This window comes from Salvelinus alpinus, chromosome 18, assembly GCF_045679555.1.
Source record: "Salvelinus alpinus chromosome 18, SLU_Salpinus.1, whole genome shotgun sequence".
Lineage (NCBI taxonomy): Eukaryota > Metazoa > Chordata > Actinopteri > Salmoniformes > Salmonidae > Salvelinus > Salvelinus alpinus.
In genome coordinates, this window is record NC_092103.1 from 46,926,162 (window position 1) to 46,950,885 (window position 24,724).

The 24,724-nt window shown below is 48.4% G+C and overlaps 1 protein-coding gene across 12 annotated transcripts in view; it reads left to right on the forward strand.

The window, feature by feature from the left end:
- Positions 1-24,724, forward strand: part of LOC139544418 (transcription factor 4-like) — a 464,635-nt gene that overhangs the window by 212,429 nt on the left and 227,482 nt on the right. For 11 of the 12 annotated variants that reach the window (XM_071351480.1, XM_071351481.1, XM_071351483.1 and 8 more), the window contains 2 exons: positions 9,607-9,736; positions 15,114-15,163. In XM_071351480.1, the coding sequence (XP_071207581.1) occupies positions 9,607-9,736; positions 15,114-15,163 (180 nt within the window). Of the gene's footprint in view, positions 1-8,160; positions 8,426-9,606; positions 9,737-15,113; positions 15,164-24,724 lie in introns of those variants that run through there. The other variant, XM_071351485.1, reaches the window with a different exon arrangement.

Genomic DNA, 24,724 nt, shown 5'->3' on the forward strand with positions numbered 1-24,724 from the left:
ATTCCACACCTGTGACTTAGTGTCCTGACAGCTCAGTGATTCCACACCTGTGACTTAGTGTCCTGACAGCTCAGTGATTCCACACCTGTGACTTAGTGTTCTGACAGCTCAGTGATTCCACACCTGTGACTTAGTGTCCTGACAGCTCAGTGATTCCACACCTGTGACTGAGTGTCCTGACAGCTCAGTGATTCCACACCTGTGACTTAGTGTCCTGACAGCTCAGTGATTCCACACCTGTGACTGAGTGTCCTGACAGCTCAGTGATTCCACACCTGTGACTGAGTGTCCTGACAGCTCAGTGATTCCACACCTGTGACTTAGTGTCCTGACAGCTCAGTGATTCCACACCTGTGACTGAGTGTCCTGACAGCTCAGTGATTCCACACCTGTGACTGAGTGTCCTGACAGCTCAGTGATTCCACACCTGTAATGTTTGTGTCTGAGCTCTCCCTGTTCAGTCTGACAGACTCCCTAACTAAACTCAGCTGTATTGTTGGATCATTATGATAACAGAGGTACAGGGCTGTAGAGTTCTCTCTCTGTTGTTTAATTGGTTCCAGAAGACGACAGATATTGCGAGGTGTAATGTACTGTCTGATTCTGTTTTAAGCGTTCTTAAATGGTTTCTATTTATTTATCAACCGAAGCGTGATAACTAATTAAGGAAAACCGCTTTGAACTGCTTGCGATGGTGGCACTGCACCGCGGAACAAAGAGAGAGAGACGGAGAGAGACAGAGAACGACAGAGTCAGAGATAGAGAGAGAAAGAGAGAGAGACAGAGAGAGAGAGAGAGACAGAGAGACAGAGAACGACAGAGTCAGAGATAGAGAGAGAAAGAGAGAGAGACAGAGAGAGAGAGATAGAGAGAGAGACAGAGAACGACAGAGTCAGACATAGAGAGAGAGAGACAGAGAGAGACAGAGAGAGAGAGAGAGACAGAGAGAGAGAGAGAGACGGAGAGACGAGAGAGAGACAGAGACAGAGAGAGAGAGACAGAGAGAGAGACATAGAGAGAGACATAGAGAGAGACATTGAGAGACAGAGAGAGAGAGAGAGAGAGAGAGAGAGAGATAGAGAGAGAGAGAGAGAGAGAGAGAGAGAGAGAGAGAGAGAGAGAGAGAGAGAGAGAGAGAGAGAGAGAGAGAGAGAGAGAGAGTCACTGGGTTTCAATGGGCTGAGACCACATCACACACCAACCTCTGTCACTGTGGGTTTCAATGGGCTGAGACCACAACACACACCAACCTCTGTCACTGTGGGTTTCAATGGGCTGAGACCACAACACACACCAACCTCTGTCACTGTGGGTTTCAATGGGCTGAGACCACAACACACACCAACCTCTGTCACTGTGGGTTTCAATGGGCTGAGACCACAACACACACCAACCTCTGTCACTGTGGGTTTCAATGGGCTGAGACCACAACACACACCAACCTCTGTCACTGTGGGTTTCAATGGGCTGAGACACACACCAATCTCTGTGCCACATATATTGATGGTCACCATACAATGGCGAGAGAATGACGATAGAATGAGGATAGAATGACAATATAATGACGATAGAATGACGACAGAATGACGATAGAATGACGATAGAATGACGATAGAATGATGACAGAATGACGATAGAATGACGATAGAATGACGACAGAATGACGATAGAATGACGATAGAATGACGATAGAATGACGATAGAATGACGACAGAATGACGATAGAATGACGATAGAATGACGACAGAATGACGATAGATTGACGAGAGAATGACGATAGAATGACGACAGAATGATGACAGAATGACGATAGAATGACGACAGAATGACGATAGAATGACGATAGAATGACGACAGAATGACGATAGAATGACGATAGAATGACGACAGAATGACGATAGATTGACGAGAGAATGACAATAGAATGACGACAGAATGACGACAGAATGACGATAGAATGACGACAGAATGACGATAGAATGACAATAGAAAGACGACAGAATGACGATAGAATGACGATAGAATGACGACGTAGCTGTCCAGGGCTGGACTGTGATGTGTCTGTAACTATACGTAGCTGTCTACAGCCAGGCTGGGCTGTGATGTGTCTGTAACTATACGTAGCTGTCTAGAGCCAGGCTGGGCTGTGGTGTGTCTGTAACTATACGTAGCTGTCTAGAGCCAGTCTGGGCTGTGATGTGTCTGTAACTATACGTAGCTGTCTAGGGCCAGGCTGGGCTGTGATGTGTCTGTAACTATACGTAGCTGTCTAGAGCCAGGCTGGGCTGTGGTGTGTCTGTAACTATACGTAGCTGTCTAGGGCCAGGCTGGGCTGTGATGTGTCTGTAACTATACGTAGCTGTCTAGGGCCAGGTTGGGCTGTGATGTGTCTGTAACTATACGTAGCTGTCTAGGGCCAGGCTGGGCTGTGATGTGTCTGTAACTATATGTAGCTGTCTAGGGCCAGGCTGGGCTGTGGTGTGTCTTTAACTATACGTAGCTGTCTAGGGCCAGGCTGGGCTGTGATGTGTCTGTAACTATATGTAGCTGTCTAGGGCCAGGCTGGGCTGTGAAGTGTCTGTAACTATACGTAGCTGTCTAGAGCCAGTCTGGGCTGTGATGTGTCTGTAACTATACGTAGCTGTCTAGGGCCAGGCTGGGCTGTGATGTGTCTGTAACTATACGTAGCTGTCTAGAGCCAGTCTGGGCTGTGATGTGTCTGTAACTATACGTAGCTGTCTAGGGCCAGGCTGGGCTGTGATGTGTCTGTAACTATACGTAGCTGTCTAGAGCCAGGCTGGGCTGTGGTGTGTCTGTAACTATACGTAGCTGTCTAGGGCCAGGTTGGGCTGTGATGTGTCTGTAACTATACGTAGCTGTCTAGGGCCAGGCTGGGCTGTGATGTGTCTGTAACTATATGTAGCTGTCTAGGGCCAGGCTGGGCTGTGGTGTGTGTGTGTGTGTGTGTGTGTGTGTGTGCGCGTGCGCGTGTGCGTGTGCGCGTGTGTGTGTGTCTGTGTCTGTGTGTGTGTGTGTGTGTGTGTGTGTGTGTGTGTGTGTGTGTGTGTGTGTGTGTGTGTGTGTGTGTGTGTGTGTGTGTGTGTGTGTGTGTGTGTGTGTGTGTGTGTGTGCGTGCGTGCGCATGTGTGTGTGTGTGTTCTTGTCTTCATTCAAACTCAGTGAGCTCTTGGAAGAATGGGGCAATTTACTGGTTGAGAAAAACTGGGTTCCTCTGGGCCACCTTGTCATGTCCCATCTCCAGGGTTCACCTCCTCTGGGCCACCTTGTCATGTCCTGTCTCCAGGGTTCATCTCCTCTGGGCCACCTTGTCGTGTCCCATCTCCAGGGTTCACCTCCTCTGGGCCACCTTGTCATGTCCCATCTCCAGGGTTCATCTCCTCTGGGCCACCTTGTCATGTCCCATCTCCAGGGTTCACCTCCTCTGGGCCACCTTGTCATGTCCCATCTCCAGGGTTCACCTCCTCTGGGCCACCTTGTCATGTCCCATCTCCAGGGTTCACCTCCTCTGGGCCACCTTGTCATGTCCCATCTCCAGGGTTCACCTCCTCTGGGCCACCTTGTCATGTCCCATCTCCAGGGTTCACCTCCTCTGGGCCACCTTGTCATGTCCCATCTCCAGGGTTCACCTCCTCTGGGCCACCTTGTCATGTTCCATCTCCAGGGTTCACCTCATCTGGGCCACCTTGTCATGTCCCATCTCCAGGGTTCACCTCCTCTGGGCCACCTTGTCATGTCCCATCTCCAGGGTTCACCTCCTCTGGGCCACCTTGTCATGTCCCATCTCCAGGGTTCACCTCCTCTGGGCCACCTTGTCATGTCCCATCTAATACAACACAGCTAGATACACCTACTGTACTACAACTACAACCCCTAATCCTCCTCCTGTAAAGACCTAAAGTAGTCCTCCTGTAAAGTCATGTCCTATGGTAATTATCCTCCTGTAAAGCCCTATGGTAATCCTCCTCCTGTAAAGCCCTATGGTAATGCTCCTCCTGTAAAGCCCTAAAGTAATGATCCTCCTGTAAAGCCCCAAGGTAATCATCCTCCTGTAAAGCCCTATGGTAATGGTCCTCCTGTAAAGCCCTAAGGTAATGATCCTCCTGTAAAGCCCTAAGGTAATTCTCCTCCTGTAAAGCCCTATGGTAATCCTCCTCCTGTAAAGCCCTAAGGTAATGATCCTCCTGTAAAGCCCTATGGTAATCCTCCTCCTGTAAAGCCCCATGGTAATGATCCTCCTGTAAAGCCCTATGGTAATGCTCCTCCTGTAAAGCCCTATGGTAATTTTCCTCCTGTAAAGCCCCATGGTAATGCTCCTCCTGTAAAGCCCTATGGTAATGATCCTCCTGTAAAGCCCTATGGTAGTCCTCCTGTAAAGCCCTAAGGTAATCCTACTCCTGTAAAGCCCTATGGTAATCCTCCTCCTGTAAAGCCCTATGGTAGTCCTCCTGTAAAGCCCTATGGTAGTCCTCCTGTAAAGCCCTATGGTAGTCCTCCTGTAATGCCCTATGGTAGTCCTCCTGTAAAGCCCTATGGTAGTCCTCCTGTAAAGCCCTATGGTAGTCCTCCTGTAAACCCCTATGGTAGTCCTCCTGTAAACCCCTATGGCAGTCCTCCTGTAAAGCCCTATGGTAGTCCTCCTGTAAACCCCTATGGCAGTCCTCCTGTAAAGCCCTATGGTAGTCCTCCTGTAAAGCCCCATGGTAGTCCTCCTGTAAAGCCCTATGGTAGTCCTCCTGTAAAGCCCTATGGCATTTCCTCCTGTAAAGCCCTATGGTAGTCCTCCTGTAAACCCCGATGGTAGTCCTCCTGTAAAGCCCTATGGTAGTCCTCCTGTAAAGCCCTATGGTAGTCCTCCTGTAAACACCTATGGTAGTCCTCCTGTAAACCCCGATGGTAGTCCTCCTGTAAAGCCCTATGGTAGTCCTCCTGTAAACCCCAATGGTAGTCCTCCTGTAAAGCCCTATGGTAGTCCTCCTGTAAACCCCTATGGTAGTCCTCCTGTAAAGCCCTATGGTAGTCCTCCTGTAAAGCCCTATGGTAGTCCTCCTGTAAAGCCCTATGGTAGTCCTCCTGTAAACCCCTATGGTAGTCCTCCTGTAAAGCCCTATGGTAGTCCTCCTGTAAACCCCTATGGTAGTCCTCCTGTAAAGCCCCATGGTAGTCCTCCTGTAAAGCCCTATGGTAGTCCTCCTGTAAAGCCCTATGGCTGTCCTCCTGTAAAGCGCTATGGCAGTCCTCCTGTAAAGCCCTAAGGTAATGCTCCTACTCTACTGCCAAAGTGATTTTAGTCTCCATTGTGGAGCTCCGCTGTGTCTCCTGTCTACCATCCAGTAATACTGTTGTAATATCTGTCCAGATTATAGTACTGCTTTCAGAAAAAAAATACCTTTGTTTATTTGTGTTTGACTTCAAACTATTTACCCCCTTTTTCTGTTTGTTGGCATTATTTTCTTGAGTTGGAGGTTACCATATGATTTATTTATTTTTATTAAATGCTTCAATACTTTTTCTGCCTCTTTTTTCGGTCTTTTGTGTGGTGCCATTTTTTTTTCTAAATCATTTCTCGATGACCTCTCCTTTTGATAATCGTCAAACAGCAGGCATGTTCAAGTCTCAAAAGGCACCCTATTCCCTTTATAGGGCCCCCTGGTCTAAAGTAGTCCACTACATAGGGGTTAGGGTGCCAAATGGGATGCATGCATAGTCCTGTTTTATAAATGTCTACACCTGTGTTATAAATGCTAAGGCAAGGAGCCTTAATCCTTCACGGGAGAGTTCCTCTCTCTTCTCTCTCTCTGTTCTCTCCTCCGTTCAGGTGCTTGCCATTTATCTTAGTTAATATCAGGCGCTGGATGCCAGCTGGGTACAACAGCTCGTTATCTCTGAAATCGGGCAAGATGAGGAGAGGAGGAGGAGATTAGGAGAGGAGGAGGAGAGGAGGAGAGGAGAGGAGAGGTAGAGGAGAGGAGGAGGGAAGGAGGAGGAGGGGGAAGAGGTAGAGGAGAGGAGAAGGAGAGAGGGAGCAAAGGGGGAGGGAGGAGAGGACAGGAGAGAGTGGGAGAGGAGAGGGAGGAGAGGAGGAGAGAGGGAGGAGAGGGGGAGGAAGGAGAGGACAGGAGAGAGTGGGAGAGGAGAGGACAGGAGAGAGTGGGAGAGGAGAGGGAGGAGAGGACAGGAGAGAGTGGGAGAGGAGAAGGAGGAGAGGACAGGAGAGAGTGGGAGAGGAGAGGGAGGAGAGGAAGAGGAGGAGATGAAGAGGAGAGGAGGAGGAGGAGATGAGGAGGAGAGGAGGAGGAGGAGAGGACAGGAGAGAGTGGGAGAGGAGAGGGAGGAGAGGACAGGAGAGAGTGGGAGAGGAGAGGGAGGAGAGGACAGGAGATAGTGGGAGAGGAGAGGGAGGAGAGGAAGAGGAGAGGAGGAGGAGGAGATGAGGAGGAGAGGAGAAGGAGGAGGAGAGGAGAAGTAGTGGAGGAGGAGGAGAGTGATGGTGGTGGGGTGATGGTGTGGGGGGGAGGGTAGGGGGTGATGATGGGTGGGGTGATGGTGTGTGGGGATGGTGTGGGGTGATGGTGTGGGGTGATGGTGGGTGGGGATGGTGTGGGGGGGATGGTAGGGGGTGATGGTGGGTGGGGGGTGATGGTGTGGGGTGATGGTGGGTGGGGATGGTGTGGGGTGATGGTGTGGGGTGATGGTGGGTGGGGATGGTGTGGGGTGATGGTGTGGGGTGATGGTGTGTGGTGATGGTGTGGGGTGATGGTGGGTGGGTGATGGTGTGGGGGTGATGGTGTGTGGTGATGGTGTGGGGTGATGGTGGGTGGGTGATGGTGTGGGGGTGATGGTGTGTGGTGATGGTGTGGGGTGATGGTGTGTGGTGATTGTGTGGGGTGATGGTGTGGGGGTGATGGTGTAGGGGTGATGGTGTGGGGTGATGGTGTGGGGGTGATAGCGTGGGGGGATGGTGTGGGGGTGATGGCGTGGGGTGATGGCGTGGGGTGATGGTGTGGGGTGATGGTGTGGGGTGATGGTGTGGGGTGATGGTGTGGGGTGATGGCGTGGGGTGATGGTGTGGGGTGATGGCGTGGGGTGATAGCGTGGGGGGATGGCGTGGGGTGATGGTGTGGGGTGATGGCGTGGGGTGATGGTGTGGGGTGATAGCGTGGGGGAATGGTGTGGGGTGATGGTGTGGGGTGATGGTGTGGGGTGATGGTGTGGGGTGATAGCGTGGGGGAATGGTGTGTGGTGATGGAATGGTGGGTGGGTGATAGCGTGGGGGAATGGCGTGGGGTGATGGTGGGTGGGTGGGTGATGGCGTGGGGTGATAGCGTGGGGGAATGGCGTGGGGTGATGGTGGGTGGGTGGGTGATAGCGTGGGGGAATGGCGTGGGGTGATGGTGGGTGGGTGGGTGATAGCGTGGGGGAATGGCGTGGGGTGATGGTGTGGGGTGATGGTGTGGGGTGATGGTGTGGGGTGATAGCGTGGGGGAATGGTGTGTGGTGATGGAATGGTGGGTGGGTGATAGCGTGGGGGAATGGCGTGTGGTGATGGAATGGTGGGTGGGTGATAGCGTGGGGGAATGGCGTGGGGTGATGGAATGGTGGGTGGGTGATGGCGTGGGGGAATGGCGTGGGGTGATGGAATGGTGGGTGGGTGATAGCGTGGGGGAATGGCGTGGGGTGATGGAATGGTGGGTGGGTGATGGCGTGGGGGAATGGCGTGGGGTGATGGTGGGTGGGTTGACTTACTTTATGTAAGACAAGAGCCCTTTTGTTTTAGCAGTCTGAAGGCCCCCGTCTTATTTTCCCAGTATATCTCCCAAATGGCACCCTATTCCCTATATAGTGCACTAGTTTTGACCGAGAGCCCTATGGAACCCTATTCCCTATGTAGTGCACTACTTTTGACCTGAACCCTATGGATCCTAGTGCACTATATAGAGAATAGGGCACCATTTGCGTGGTAGACAGAGTTAACGGGGGACCCAGGAGCAGGCCTGTAATTGGCCTATTTAGCCTGTTTAGCATGTGAATTGAGATCTAGTGAAGCATGTCTAACTCTGTTGTGAGAGCCCCAGTGACTGGAATTCAGATCAGGGCAAACACTTTCTCTACTTGATCAACTTACACTAATTAGTTCAGTCGCTGGGAAGTTTGAACAAGTATAGCCTTAAAAGTTGTGGGAAAAATATTTTCTTGTGCTCGTAGAATCTCTCGTGCACTGCTCTCCTCTCGTCGTCGCCCAGCAGGAACATTCTAGTCCATCTTCTGCTAGTTTCTTTCTTTCTTGTTTCTTTCGTAAGAATTTAACGAACCTTCACGCACTTGTTGTCGGTGAATAATTTAACTCGATTAGGAGAACAATGTTAGTCGAGCAGAGTTTAATCAGGAGATATGATGGCTGCTCGGGGTAAGTGGACTATATTCACAGGAGTTGAGGTCAGACGATAGTTACTCAGTATCGGACTCTGACGCTGGGCTTCCTGGTTGACAACGTCCTAATATGGACACAACCTGGTTGTTTTCGTTATCAAGGTCATTTAAAAAAAATATATACTAGGTGTAGTTAGTTATTAAATAAGTAAATTGAAATGAAAACTTTATTTACCTTTTTGTTAATTTTATTTATTATAGTTGAGATTCAAGATTTGAAGTCATATGGAAAGGTCAGCCTATGCTGAAACTTAAAACCTTGACAATGTATTTTATTGATTCCTTTACAACCTTGTGAATATTTAAATTATCTTCGGATAGTTTGTGTTATAATCATTTTTATTTTTCAGTGGCCTATTATTTTAACACCTGTCTGTTGATGTTTTTAACATTCTAACTGTGAATTGTTAATCCTTCAGTGAAGTGTATCTTCATAAAAACAAAGGTGCTAATTTGTTCTAAATGTTACTTTATGTCTCTACATTTTGTTGTCGACGACTGTGTGTGAGGATTGTAGTTTTCTGAGCCGCTCACTTCATGCACCTCAATCTGACTTCACACTGGAGTTCACCGCGAGGGGTACATTACGCTTAGCGACTGGTGTGTTCCTGTCCTGTCCTGTCTGGTAACGTCTCTCTGTCCTGTCTTGTATGTTAACGTCTCTCCGTCCTGTCCTGTATGTTAACGTCTCTCTTTCCTGTCTTGTATGTTAACGTCTCTCCGTCCTGTCCTGTATGTTAATGTCTCTCTGTCCTGTCCTGTATGTTAATGTCTCTCTGTCCTGTCTTGTATGTTAACGTCTCTCTGTCCTGTCTTGTATGTTAACGTCTCTCTGTCCTGTCCTGTATGTTAATGTCTCTCTGTCCTGTCCTGTATGTTAATGTCTTTCTGTCCTGTCTTGTATGTTAACGTCTCTCCGTCCTGTCCTGTATGTTAACGTCTCTCTGTCCTGTCTTGTATGTTAACGTCTCTCTGTCCTGTCCTGTATGTTAATGTCTCTCTGTCCTGTCCTGTATGTTAATGTCTTTCTGTCCTGTCTTGTATGTTAACGTCTCTCCGTCCTGTCCTGTATGTTAACGTCTCTCCGTCCTGTCCTGTATGTTAACGTCTCTCTGTCCTGTCTTGTATGTTAACGTCTCTCTGTCCTGTGTGTTACAGCCGAGTCTCCTGGGAGGAGAAATGGGTATGGGCAGCCCTGGGGCTGTGTCGCCCACCAAGCCTGGGTCCCAGTATTACCAGCACTACAACAACAACCCTCGCCGGAGACCACTGCACAGCGACAACATGGGTGAGCTCAGCTCCCGACCCTCACACCACTCCGCCAGGCTCTCAGCCCCCGACCCTCACACCACTCCCCCAGGCTCTCAGCCCCCGACCCTCACACCACTCCGCCAGGCTCTCAGCCCCGACCCTCACACCACTCCCCCAGGCTCTCAGCTCCCGACCCTCACACCACTCCGCCAGGCTCTCAGCTCCCGACCCTCACACCACTCCTCCAGGCTCTCAGCCCCCGACCATCACACCACTCCCCCAGGCTCTCAGCTCCCGACCCTCACACCACTCCCCCAGGCTCTCAGCTCCCGACCCTCACACCACTCCGCCAGGCTCTCAGCTCCCGACCCTCACACCACTCCGCCAGGCTCTCAGCCCCCGACCCTCACACCACTCCGCCAGGCTCTCAGCCCCCGACCCTCACACCACTCCGCCAGGCTCTCAGCCCCCGACCCTCACACCACTCCTCCAGGCTCTCAGCCCCCGACCCTCACACCACTCCGCCAGGCTCTCAGCCCCCGACCCTCACACCACTCCTCCAGGCTCTCAGCCCCCGACCCTCACACCACTCCGCCAGGCTCTCAGCCCCCGACCCTCACACCACTCCGCCAGGCTCTCAGCCCCCGACCATCACACCACTCCGCCAGGCTCTCAGCTCCCGACCCTCACACCACTCCCCCAGGCTCTCAGCCCCGACCCTCACACCACTCCCCCAGGCTCTCAGCCCCCGACCCTCACACCACTCCGCCAGGCTCTCAGCCCCGACCCTCACACCACTCCGCCAGGCTCTCAGCCCCCGACCCTCACACCACTCCGCCAGGCTCTCAGCCCCCGACCCTCACACCACTCCGCCAGGCTCTCAGCCCCCGACCCTCACACCACTCCGCCAGGCTCTCAGCCCCCGACCATCACACCACTCCGCCAGGCTCTCAGCTCCCGACCCTCACACCACTCCCCCAGGCTCTCAGCCCCGACCCTCACACCACTCCCCCAGGCTCTCAGCCCCCGACCCTCACACCACTCCGCCAGGCTCTCAGCCCCGACCCTCACACCACTCCGCCAGGCTCTCAGCCCCCGACCCTCACACCACTCCGCCAGGCTCTCAGCCCCCGACCCTCACACCACTCCGCCAGGCTCTCAGCCCCCGACCCTCACACCACTCCTCCAGGCTCTCAGCCCCCGACCCTCACACCACTCCGCCAGGCTCTCAGCCCCCGACCCTTACACCACTCCGCCAGGCTCTCAGCTCCCGACCCTCACACCACTCCGCCAGGCTCTCAGCTCCCGACCCTCACACCACTCCTCCAGGCTCTCAGCTCCCGACCCTCACACCACTCCTCCAGGCTCTCAGCCCCCGACCATCACACCACTCCCCCAGGCTCTCAGCTCCCGACCCTCACACCACTCCCCCAGGCTCTCAGCTCCCGACCCTCACACCACTCCGCCAGGCTCTCAGCTCCCGACCCTCACACCACTCCGCCAGGCTCTCAGCCCCCGACCCTCACACCACTCCTCCAGGCTCTCAGCCCCCGACCCTCACACCACTCCGCCAGGCTCTCAGCCCCCGACCCTCACACCACTCCGCCAGGCTCTCAGCCCCCGACCCTCACACCACTCCGCCAGGCTCTCAGCCCCCGACCCTCACACCACTCCGCCAGGCTCTCAGCCCCCGACCATCACACCACTCCGCCAGGCTCTCAGCTCCCGACCCTCACACCACTCCCCCAGGCTCTCAGCCCCGACCCTCACACCACTCCTCCAGGCTCTCAGCCCCCGACCCTCACACCACTCCGCCAGGCTCTCAGCCCCCGACCCTCACACCACTCCGCCAGGCTCTCAGCTCCCGACCCTCACACCACTCCGCCAGGCTCTCAGCCCCCGACCCTCACACCACTCCGCCAGGCTCTCAGCCCCCGACCCTCACACCACTCCTCCAGGCTCTCAGCTCCCGACCCTCACACCACTCCTCCAGGCTCTCAGCCCCCGACCCTTACACCACTCCGCCAGGCTCTCAGCTCCCGACCCTCACACCACTCCGCCAGGCTCTCAGCTCCCGACCCTCACACCACTCCTCCAGGCTCTCAGCCCCCGACCCTCACACCACTCCGCCAGGCTCTCAGCCCCCGACCCTCACACCACTCCGCCAGGCTCTCAGCTCCCGACCCTTACACCACTCCTCCAGGCTCTCAGCCCCCGACCCTCACACCACTCCTCCAGGCTCTCAGCCCCCGACCCTCACACCACTCCTCCAGGCTCTCAGCTCCCGACCCTCACACCACTCCTCCAGGCTCTCAGCTCCCGACCCTCACACCACTCCGCCAGGCTCTCAGCCCCCGACCCTCACACCACTCCCCCAGGCTCTCAGCTCCCGACCCTCACACCACTCCGCCAGGCTCTCAGCTCCCGACCCTCACACCACTCCGCCAGGCTCTCAGCCCCCGACCATCACACCACTCTGCCAGGCTCTCAGCTCCCGACCATCACACCACTCCGCCAGGCTCTCAGCCCCCTACCCTCACACCACTCCGCTCAGAACTGAGTCTATTTTAATATCAAAGCTGTTTAAAAATAAATAAATGTATTGATCATGAACTGTCATACAAGTTGTGTGTTCAATCTACATTGCTTTTTAATTAATATTATCCATTCTAAGTATCCACAGTCATTCAGACTTCTTGGAAAGTCAAAAGCTTCCGTGTGACATTGTTTTGGTGGAAAACCTGAAAGAGGAAATTATAAATAAAGTGACGATAAATATCATGCCTTGCAGTGGCGGCTTTAAGAGGTGTCAGCCCCCAATTAGGACCGCTATGGTGACCGTATTACCACCAAACCGGCAGTCACGAGTCATGACCGCAGTGAAATTCCACGTGACCGTTGAGTCACAGTAACTAGGCGTCTCCAAAACTTTGCTCTGATGCTGCTGATGGTCATTAGTAGCCTACCAAACTTGTTAACTGCCGGTCGCTAACTGCCTGGTACTCAGCGCTCTATTGTCGCTCTAATCACTCTGACATCAATGCAAACGCATTGGAAAATATCCAATCACACCGTTAATGAGAGCCCTGGCATCCAGAGTTTGACGTGGAATAGGATCACCTGTTGGGCAGCAACAGGAATGAAATGCGTGTTCCTATAAGCATATGCTGCGCTACATTTCTATAGAATATGCAATTGCGTGAGAAAAACAGAGTTGTGATGGCCTCTATTAAAAAGAGGAGGATCTCAATTTATTTCTCAGCTTTTCCTAATATTAAGCACATTGCTTCGCTTTACAACTGGAGTAGCCTACCTGGGCGGCATGAAAATGAACCGCGGGAAAAGTGTCCTCCATTCGCTATTCAAGTGAATACAAATTAAGTATTTCTTTCCCCCCTTCCCCTGTTCCGACAGGTGCATGATAATGGCCCATTCTAAATCAAAACTTTCACACATATATTATTTAGTATATGTAAAGACAAGATTACATTGAGAATAGTCTGCTGGGTTGCATGCATCAGCATGAGCCAGTCACACTTCATATGCAATGTAGGCTATGGGATGGTAGCTAGTTAAGTACACAGACCCAATGCACACAACACTAAATACATCCTCCAAGCTAGCTAACTACTGTAGCTAGTATTGACATTATAATGACATCACAATTGATTAGCTAGTTTCATTAAACAGTTGCCTGTGTTAGCTGCCGTTGTTAGTGCAGCGTCCTTAGCTAGCTAGCTATATATTTTGTGCTAGCTAGTGAATATGCTAGCTAAACATTTGGCAATGGGCTGGCACTGGCAGTATGGGATTATGGAAAGGGATTTCAATAGTTTCTTCATCATCTTGCTAGGTAGTTGTGTCCACCTGGCTAGTATCAAAGGGCATTCTACAAAATATCAACATTAGCACAGATAGCTTGGAATCTAGATCATAAGCAATATGCATAGATAGGTATTGCCAAACAACGCTACTGCCACCTTCTGGTTTGGAGTATTTTAACAAGGCTGAGCGGCTGACGTCGTCCAAGGTCTTTGCTGTGTGAACTGACTACACTCTGTTCAGAGGTGCTAAGTACTGTCGGCAGGAAAACGTTTGACAATCCTACCGGTGTGACTGAGCTTTAAAGTGGCCAAATAACTCTAAGCATGGCCTATAGGCCTAGGACCCCTAGTTAAACGTGTTCTTATAAGCGCAGTCATTGCGCAATTGCTTTTTGACTGGCCACTATTTTAAAGAGGATCACAGCTATTTTGTAATGCTATATTTATGTCTCAACTCTTAAAATTAAGCACATGAATCCGCTTTCAAACCGGTGTAGTTTACCTGACATATTAAAAACTCAACTGCTTCCTGCATTCACTATTCGAGTGCAGGCTACAGATTACATGTTTTTTTTCTTCCCACACACATATTAGTAGGCTATATGTAAAGACCAGTTTAAATTGAAAATAGTTTAATGGGTGAGAATATCGTCTAGTGCTTGTCAAATTGTGAATGAGAGACTGATGAAGTGTGTGCAGCCTGCGTAAGAAACAGAGCACAGTGCAAGCCTCTCATTAGATGTTTAAGTAGCATGTATTACAAATCAAAACAAATAGCCTAAGGTTTGTATCATAACTAAAGTTGCATAAATAACTCTAAATTAAGCAAATTATCACTATGCTAAACGCTGAACAAAGAATAGCCACGTGCACACTCCCTCGGAAATCGTTTCGGAACAATATCCTTTCTATTTTACTCAGCAATGTTCAATTGTATTCTTCTTACTATAAAATAATGCCACAGGAATTGTAAGCAAATCTTGTCTGTTAAATGAACTAGTGTAGCCCACAGCCATTTGGCTTAGCCAGATCAGGGCCTAACATAAGGAGGACTATTCTGTTCTTCTGAAATAGGCTACATTTTCTTCATATCATAATGTTTCTTTAGACCTGTCTAAAATAAATAATGGATTTATTGTGATGGTTTAGTCTATATTAAATGGGTTTTATTAGACTTTTTAAATGAAAATGCAGATGTTTCTGAGGTCTGCATCAGTGGCTTGTAGGCTGTGTGTGAAAGCCAGGAGATGCTAAATGTGTTTATGTTAATTAACGGTCAATTACCGTGAAACCGGCAGTTATTTGCTTGACAGTTACCGGCTGACAAAATGTCCTACCCCCCCAATATGAAGTGAATCATTTTGTGTTGTGGATAGCTATATTTGTAGTTTACTTGATTGTTTGTTGTCATGCTAAGGCTTCCTTCTTTATTTAGCACAATAAGCTATATTATTTTGTGAAGTGGTTAGATAAGTCATTGAGTTTGTTTAGTCTTGATCATATGAATGGATATGTTCAAGTTAAAAAAATATTAGGAGGTTATCAATAACAATGTGACACTGAACTGTTTTTAATTCTTGTTTATTTCAGAGGTTCAGACAAAGAAAGTTCGGAAAGTTCCCCCCGGTTTGCCTTCCTCAGTAAGTCATATTTTATTTACATTTTAATGCTGTGTTGAACTGTGGCTTGAAATAATTGTACATACATTTATATTCCTATGAGATTCTCTATTTTTCTGATCATGAATTTTTATTAATATACAGTGTTTGTCTGAAATTATTGACACCATTGATCAAGATCAGCAATAATGATATATAAAATATATAATTCAAATACTGAACTATATTATATGCCCAAAAAATTAAGGGAAATTATATTATTTTATACTAATACAATTGCTCAGAGAAAGAGATTTTATTTGACAAGTAACCATTTATTATTTTCAGAAAGGTAGGAGTCAGAAATTAATTCAGGACTATCCGTAATCATGGTAGCATTCGCATGAATGTAGAAAACATGTTCTATTCTTATTTACAATTAAAGTGACTCCAAATTGACACAATACATTACTTACCATTCATTTCTATTGGACACAAAATAATCTGAAACACAACCAAAACTAACAACAAATGCATCCAACAAGTTTGTAGAGTCACAAGCTCTATGTAGTCATTGCGTTCTTGGAATATGGGGCCAAATACTACACTTTTCACTACTTTATTTATACAATTCTTGTATTTTGTGAATAATTTTGACCCCTACCTTTCTTTGAGCAATTGTATTAGTATAAAATATTATAATGATCTTTTTTTTTTTTGTGTATACAATATAGCTCAGTATTTTATTTATTTTATACAATCATTATTGCTCATCTTTATCAAGGGTGTCAATAATTTCAGACCACACTGTATATTACATAGACTATATTTTGCGATATACATTAAATATATTATCAATTGTATTAGAATTCCCTAACGGCATGGTTTCTTGCGCTGAATTAAAATACTCCTCTGAAAGAAATACACACCACCGATATACCTTTTGGAAAAAAAAATGTGACTTTGTAGAAACGGCTTGTTATTATTTTGCGTACGGTCCAGGAGAGGACATTGAGATGGACATTGTTTAAGGGTTATACCTACTTAAATAGAAGTTAATGATGCTAAAAATATATGGCTTGTCATAAGAAGGCCTTTGCTATAGTCTCTGAGCTCTGTGGGAGACTGGGAGATCACAGCATTAGGTTTGTGTTGTATTGTCCTGGTTTCCCTCACTGGGGGAGAAAAGTAACAAGGGGAGAAAAAAAATCCTTCCCAAAGAAGCTTTTGGCGAAATCCAATGTTGTTAATCTTTTGTTATGCCTCAAGTGATGTTATAAGGGATACTTATTCCACTATCTAGATAAACATATTAGGTCGCTGCTTTCTTAGTCGGGTTCACAGTAGAATAGAGAAAGACAACATCTCGTCCGTTTGAATGTACTGAGATCTGAAGCCTGTTTTGTTGCCACCAGGTTGGAGTAATCACCACAGGTTTTCTTTCTGTCTCGTTGCCAACCGAAAGCAGATTTTACGGTTTATATTTTTGCTGCTGTACGTAATGTTGTGGTTGTGGGGGCTTTGGCCTGAGAATGCCTTGACTTGGCCAGCATGACAGCCTCGCTGAAAGACGCTTTCATGCATTTGGCATTTTCAAGGCCTGTGGACCATAAAGCTCCTACTCAGTTTTTACTCTTAAGTTTTGTGTCAGTTTGTGTCTTTCTTTCTGACATAACTTTTCAATTTTTCCTGAAATGTCACTTTGTCTATTTGTGCAATGCTTTTTTGGTTTCGGTGACAAATGCATTCCCCGACTAGACTTGTTCTGAAGGGCACAGCTGGCTTTTGGTGCATGTCATTTTTGTTCAACAAAGATTACCAAGACCTTTGCTTTAATCCGACATTTGCTGGTGTGGATAAATTATATTACAATCAAATACTATTTATTTTCAACAGGGAAGTGAATTCAATCAATAATAGCACCACTGTGTTAGTAAGCTTACATATTAAATATTAAATCATTATATAATCTTAAACATATTTAGACCTAGGTGTAAAGATGTCAGGAATGCCGAGTCCAAAAACGGTTCTCCCCGTAAAGCTACTGGTAACATACCTTGTGCTCAAATTATATAAAATATTTGACCAATGTACTCATTTTGATTGTCAATCAATGGATCTCAATTTGACATATCTACTAAGGTATTGTATAATTTATTATAATATATTTAGATTGTTATCATATCTATCATATATCATTTATACAGATTTTGTTGATTGTTATTTTAGAAAATACATGTATTTCTTACATAGGTAAATTTGTATAATTAAAATAGACAGATATTTCTTTATTCAAGACATATAAAACAAAACATTTGGCTTTTTTTCTTTTACTGCACAATGTCTGATGAATAGTACATGAATTGAACATGCTTTCCCTGGTCTCCCGTCAGGACGTTTTTCAGGTCTATTGTTATATAAAAGCTGCAGAAGCTATGTATAGGCTATGTCGTTTGTGTTGTTGTTGATGTTGTTGTTCATTAGCACGGTAACGTAGCTGTAGTGTTGACTCAAGATGCACCTGCTAATATTCGTCCTTTCTCTTCAAATCTATCCAAGCTTTCTGTAGTGTCCGTCATTACATCAAAAAAACACCGGAATAAAGAGCGATGACCTATGTTTTTAAGCATCCGCCTTTTTCATCAGTGGCCAAAAACTTTTGTATGTCGTCTTAATGGTCTTGACTTGACCCTCGCTTGTACCTACACTGATAAAAAAAAATGTTTTTTTTTCAAATCCACTCTTGAATGGATCATTCTCTTTCTGTTATTATTATTAATTATTATTATTATTAAAATGTGTTTGTTAGTGAAGTTGATTTACTTAAAGAACATTTGCGCTGTCATTAGAGAGAAACCTTGGAATAATGTGGTAATATATCAATGGATTGCTAGTTTACATTAGCAAGGTGCAGTTTGTCCTCCCCATAGAATGGTGGCATAGCCCCTCTTACATTTACATTTACATTTAAGTCATTTAGCAGACGCTCTTATCCAGAGCGACTTACAACTCTTGTAATTTAATAGGATCTATATGGTTGTTGGTTCTATATTTAGTTTGCTTCTTGGTGTTTTAGAGACAGTGGACGTTTTATCAGTTATTTACACAGTGTAAAACGTTCTTTCTTTCTTTCTTTCTTTGTTTCACAAGATGGAGAAAGTGTAATTTGTCATTTTGGACATTTGGTAGTTGATTAACTATTATACTGAGTGACTCATTGGTTATTATTAGTAATTAAAAAATATGATTTTATTTTTATTTTTTTTAAATAATTTCGAAAAAATTTAACCTTGGTAAAAATGTAAAAGGCTACAAATGTTTTCACCATCACGTGTGATTCTAGGACATTCTTGAATAGACAGGTCATTTTCCTAACCTTTGTGGCAATCGACTGATCTATAAATAAATTGATGGAAAAAAGGAATACCTTTGATCAATAATCCACGTTAGACAGTGTCTTTGTATTGAGGGTCTACAGACAGATATATTCATACATTAGATAGATTAGGATAGGTTAGATAGGTTTACCGAGCTGTTGAGGCATCACAGTCTAAATCTTTCACATCAGGGCTGTTTTGATTCCTTATTCCCGTCGGTTCCTGTATCTGATGTTGTTTAAAGTGGAGAGAGTTAATTAAATGAAGGCAGGTCTAGCAGAAGGTACAATAGGGATCTTGGTAACAGGGAAGCTGTAGTGTTCTGTTAGCTCTCCTGCCCCCTGCAGTCCTGTGTTGGTATTACATCACCCCTCCAGCCCTGTGTTGGTATTACCTCACCCCTCCAGCCCTGTGTTGGTATTACATCATCCCTCCAGCCCTGTGTTGGTATTACCTCACCCCTCCAGCCCTGTGTTGGTATTACATCACCCCTCCAGCCCTGTGTTGGTATTACCTCACCCCTCCAGCCCTGTGTTGGTATTACATCATCCCTCCAGCCCTGTGTTGGTATTACCTCACCCCTCCAGCCCTGTGTTGGTATTACATCACCCCTCCAGCCCTGTGTTGGTATTACATCACCCCTCCAGTCCTGTGTTGGTATTACATCACCCCTCCAGCCCTGTGTTGGTATTACATCACCCCTCCAGCCCTGTGTTGGTATTACATCACCCCTCCAGCCCTGTGTTGGTATTACATCACCCCTCCAGTCCTGTGTTGGTATTACATCACCCCTCCAGTCATGTGTTGGTATTACATCACCCCTCCAGTCCTGTGTTGGTATTACATCACCCCTCCAGCCCTGTGTTGGTATTACATCACCCCTCCAGCCCTGTGTTGGTATCCCTCCAGCCCTGTGTTGGTATTACATCAACCCCTCCAGTCCTGTGTTGGTATTACATCACCCCTCCAGCCCTGTGTTGGTATTACATCACCCCTCCAGTTCTGTGTTGGTATTACATCACCCCTCCAGCCCTGTGTTGGTATTACATCACCCCTCCAGCCCTGTGTTGGTATTACATCACCCCTCCACCCCTGTGTTGGTATTACATCACCCCTCCAGCCCTGTGTTGGTATTACATCACCCCTCCACCCCTGTGTTGGTATTACATCACCCCTCCAGCCCTGTGTTGGTATTACATCACCCCTCCAGTCCTGTGTTGGTATTACATCACCCATCCAGTCCTGTGTTGGTATCCCTCCAGTCCTGTGTTGGTATTACATCACCCCTCCAGCCCTGTGTTGGTATTACATCACCCCTCCAGTCCTGTGTTGGTATTACATCACCCCTCCAGTCCTGTGGTGGTATTACATCACCCCTCCAGTCCTGTGTTGGTATTACATCACCCCTCCAGCCCTGTGTTGGTATTACATCACCCCTCCAGTCCTGTGTTGGTATTACATCACCCCTCCAGTCCTGTGTTGGTATTACATCACCCCTCCAGTCCTGTGTTGGTATTACATCACCCCTCCAGCCCTGTGTTGGTATTACATCACCCCTCCAGTCCTGTGTTGGTATTACATCACCCCTCCAGTCCTGTGTTGGTATTACATCACCCCTCCAGTCCTGTGTTGGTATTACATCACCCCTCCAGTCCTGTGTTGGTATTACATCACCCCTCCAGTCCTGTGTTGGTATTACATCACCCCTCCAGTCCTGTGTTGGTATTACATCACCCCTCCAGTCCTGTGTTGGTATTACATCACCCCTCCAGCCCTGTGTTGGTATTACATCACCCCTCCAGTCCTGTGTTGGTATTACATCACCCCTCCAGCCCTGTGTTGGTATTACATCACCCCTCCAGTCCTGTGTTGGTATTACATCACCCCTCCAGTCCTGTGTTGGTATTACATCACCCATCCAGTCCTGTGTTGGTATCCCTCCAGCCCTGTGTTGGTAGCCCTCCAGTCATGTGTTGGTATTACCTCACCCCTCCAGTCCTGTGTTGGTATTACATCACCCCTCCAGTCCTGTGTTGGTATTACATCACCCCTCCAGCCCTGTGTTGGTATTACATCACCCCTCCAGTCCTGTGTTGGTATTACATCACCCCTCCAGTCCTGTGTTGGTATTACATCACCCCTCCAGCCCTGTGTTGGTATTACATCACCCCTTCAGCCCTGTGTTGGTATTACATCACCCCTCCAGTCCTGTGTTGGTATTACATCACCCCTCCAGTCCTGTGTTGGTATTACATCACCCCTCCAGTCCTGTGTTGGTATTACATCACCCCTCCAGCCCTGTGTTGGTATTACATCACCCCTCCAGTCCTGTGTTGGTATTACATCACCCCTCCAGTCCTGTGTTGGTATTACATCACCCCTCCAGCCCTGTGTTGGTATTACATCACCCCTCCAGCCCTGTGTTGGTATTACATCACCCCTCCAGCCCTGTGTTGGTATTACATCACCCCTCCAGTCCTGTGTTGGTATTACATCACCCCTCCAGTCCTGTGTTGGTATTACATCACCCCTCCAGTCCTGTGTTGGTATTACATCACCCCTCCAGCCCTGTGTTGGTATGACCTCACCCCTCCAGTCCTGTGTTGGTATTACATCACCCCTCCAGTCCTGTGTTGGTATTACATCACCCCTCCAGTCCTGTGTTGGTATTACATCACCCCTCCAGTCCTGTGTTGGTATTACATCACCCCTCCAGTCCTGTGTTGGTATTACATCACCCCTCCAGCCCTGTGTTGGTATTACATCACCCCTCCAGTCCTGTGTTGGTATTACCTCACCCCTCCAGTCCTGTGTTGGTATTACATCACCCCTCCAGTCCTGTGTTGGTATTACATCACCCCTCCAGTCCTGTGTTGGTATTACATCACCCCTCCAGCCCTGTGTTGGTATTACATCACCCCTCCAGCTCTGTGTTGGTATTACATCACCCCTCCAGTCCTGTGTTGGTATTACATCACCCCTCCAGCCCTGTGTTGGTATTACATCACCCCTCCAGCCCTGTGTTGGTATTACCTCACCCCTCCAGTCCTGTGTTGGTATTACATCACCCCTCCAGCCCTGTGTTGGTATTACATCACCCCTCCAGTCCTGTGTTGGTATTACATCACCCCTCCAGCCCTGTGTTGGTATTACATCACCCCTCCAGCCCTGTGTTGGTATTACATCACCCCTCCAGTTTTGTGTTGGTATTACATCACCCCTCCAGTCCTGTGTTGGTATTACATCACCCCTCCAGTCCTGTGTTGGTATTACATCACCCCTCCAGTCCTGTGTTGGTATTACATCACCCCTCCAGTCCTGTGTTGGTATTACATCAACCCTCCAGCCCTGTGTTGGTATTACATCACCCCTCCAGCCCTGTGTTGGTATTACATCACCCCTCCAGTCCTGTGTTGGTATTACATCACCTCTCCAGTCCTGTGTTGGTATTACATCACCCCTCCGGTCCTGTGTTGGTATTACATCACCCCTCCGGTCCTGTGTTGGTATTACATCACCCCTCCAGTCCTGTGTTGGTATTACATCACCCCTCCAGTCCTGTGTTGGTATTACATCACCCCTCCAGTCCTGTGTTGGTATTACATCACCCCTCCAGTCCTGTGTTGGTATTACATCACCCCTCCAGTCCTGTGTTGGTATTACATCACCCCTCCGGTCCTGTGTTGGTATTACATCACCCCTCCGGTCCTGTGTTGGTATTACATCACCCCTCCAGTCCTGTGTTGGTATTACATCACCCCTCCAGTCCTGTGTTGGTATTACATCACCCCTCCAGTCCTGTGTTGGTATTACATCACCCCTCCAGTCCTGTGTTGGTATTACATCACCCCTCCAGCCCTGTGTTGGTATTACATCACCCCTCCAGTCCTGTGTTGGTATTACATCACCCCTCCAGCCCTGTGTTGGTATTACATCACCCCTCCAGTCCTGTGTTGGTATTAAATCACCCCTCCAGTCCTGTGTTGGTATTACATCACCCATCCAGTCCTGTGTTGGTATCCCTCCAGCCCTGTGTTGGTATCCCTCCAGTCATGTGTTGGTATTACCTCACCCCTCCAGTCCTGTGTTGGTATTACATCACCCCTCCAGTCCTGTGTTGGTATTACATCACCCCTCCAGCCCTGTGTTGGTATTACATCACCCCTCCAGTCCTGTGTTGGTATTACATCACCCCTCCAGTCCTGTGTTGGTATTACATCACCCCTCCAGCCCTGTGTTGGTATTACATCACCCCTCCAGCCCTGTGTTGGTATTACATCACCCCTCCAGTCCTGTGTTGGTATTACATCACCCCTCCAGTCCTGTGTTGGTATTACATCACCCCTCCAGTCCTGTGTTGGTATTACATCACCCCTCCAGCCCTGTGTTGGTATTACATCACCCCTCCAGTCCTGTGTTGGTATTACATCACCCCTCCAGTCCTGTGTTGGTATTACATCACCCCTCCAGCCCTGTGTTGGTATTACATCACCCCTCCAGCCCTGTGTTGGTATTACATCACCCCTCCAGCCCTGTGTTGGTATTACATCACCCCTCCAGTCCTGTGTTGGTATTACATCACCCCTCCAGTCCTGTGTTGGTATTACATCACCCCTCCAGTCCTGTGTTGGTATTACATCACCCCTCCAGCCCTGTGTTGGTATTACCTCACCCCTCCAGTCCTGTGTTGGTATTACATCAACCCTCCAGTCCTGTGTTGGTATTACATCACCCCTCCAGTCCTGTGTTGGTATTACATCACCCCTCCAGTCCTGTGTTGGTATTACATCACCCCTCCAGTCCTGTGTTGGTATTACATCACCCCTCCAGCCCTGTGTTGGTATTACATCACCCCTCCAGTCCTGTGTTGGTATTACCTCACCCCTCCAGTCCTGTGTTGGTATTACATCACCCCTCCAGTCCTGTGTTGGTATTACATCACCCCTCCAGTCCTGTGTTGGTATTACATCACCCCTCCAGCCCTGTGTTGGTATTACATCACCCCTCCAGCTCTGTGTTGGTATTACATCACCCCTCCAGTCCTGTGTTGGTATTACATCACCCCTCCAGCCCTGTGTTGGTATTACATCACCCCTCCAGCCCTGTGTTGGTATTACCTCACCCCTCCAGTCCTGTGTTGGTATTACATCACCCCTCCAGCCCTGTGTTGGTATTACATCACCCCTCCAGTCCTGTGTTGGTATTACATCACCCCTCCAGCCCTGTGTTGGTATTACATCACCCCTCCAGCCCTGTGTTGGTATTACATCACCCCTCCAGTTTTGTGTTGGTATTACATCACCCCTCCAGTCCTGTGTTGGTATTACATCACCCCTCCAGTCCTGTGTTGGTATTACATCACCCCTCCAGTCCTGTGTTGGTATTACATCACCCCTCCAGTCCTGTGTTGGTATTACATCAACCCTCCAGCCCTGTGTTGGTATTACATCACCCCTCCAGCCCTGTGTTGGTATTACATCACCCCTCCAGTCCTGTGTTGGTATTACATCACCTCTCCAGTCCTGTGTTGGTATTACATCACCCCTCCGGTCCTGTGTTGGTATTACATCACCCCTCCGGTCCTGTGTTGGTATTACATCACCCCTCCAGTCCTGTGTTGGTATTACATCACCCCTCCAGTCCTGTGTTGGTATTACATCACCCCTCCAGTCCTGTGTTGGTATTACATCACCCCTCCAGTCCTGTGTTGGTATTACATCACCCCTCCAGTCCTGTGTTGGTATTACATCACCCCTCCGGTCCTGTGTTGGTATTACATCACCCCTCCGGTCCTGTGTTGGTATTACATCACCCCTCCAGTCCTGTGTTGGTATTACATCACCCCTCCAGTCCTGTGTTGGTATTACATCACCCCTCCAGTCCTGTGTTGGTATTACATCACCCCTCCGGTCCTGTGTTGGTATTACATCACCCCTCCAGCCCTGTGTTGGTATTACATCACCTCTCCAGTCCTGTGTTGGTATTACATCACCCCTCCGGTCCTGTGTTGGTATTACATCACCCCTCCAGTCCTGTGTTGGTATTACATCACTCCTCCAGTCCTGTGTTGGTATTACATCACCCCTCCAGTCCTGTGTTGGTATTACATCACCCCTCCAGTCCTGTGTTGGTATTACATCACCCCTCCAGTCCTGTGTTGGTATTACATCACCCCTCCAGCCCTGTGTTGGTATTACATCACCCCTCCAGCCCTGTGTTGGTATTA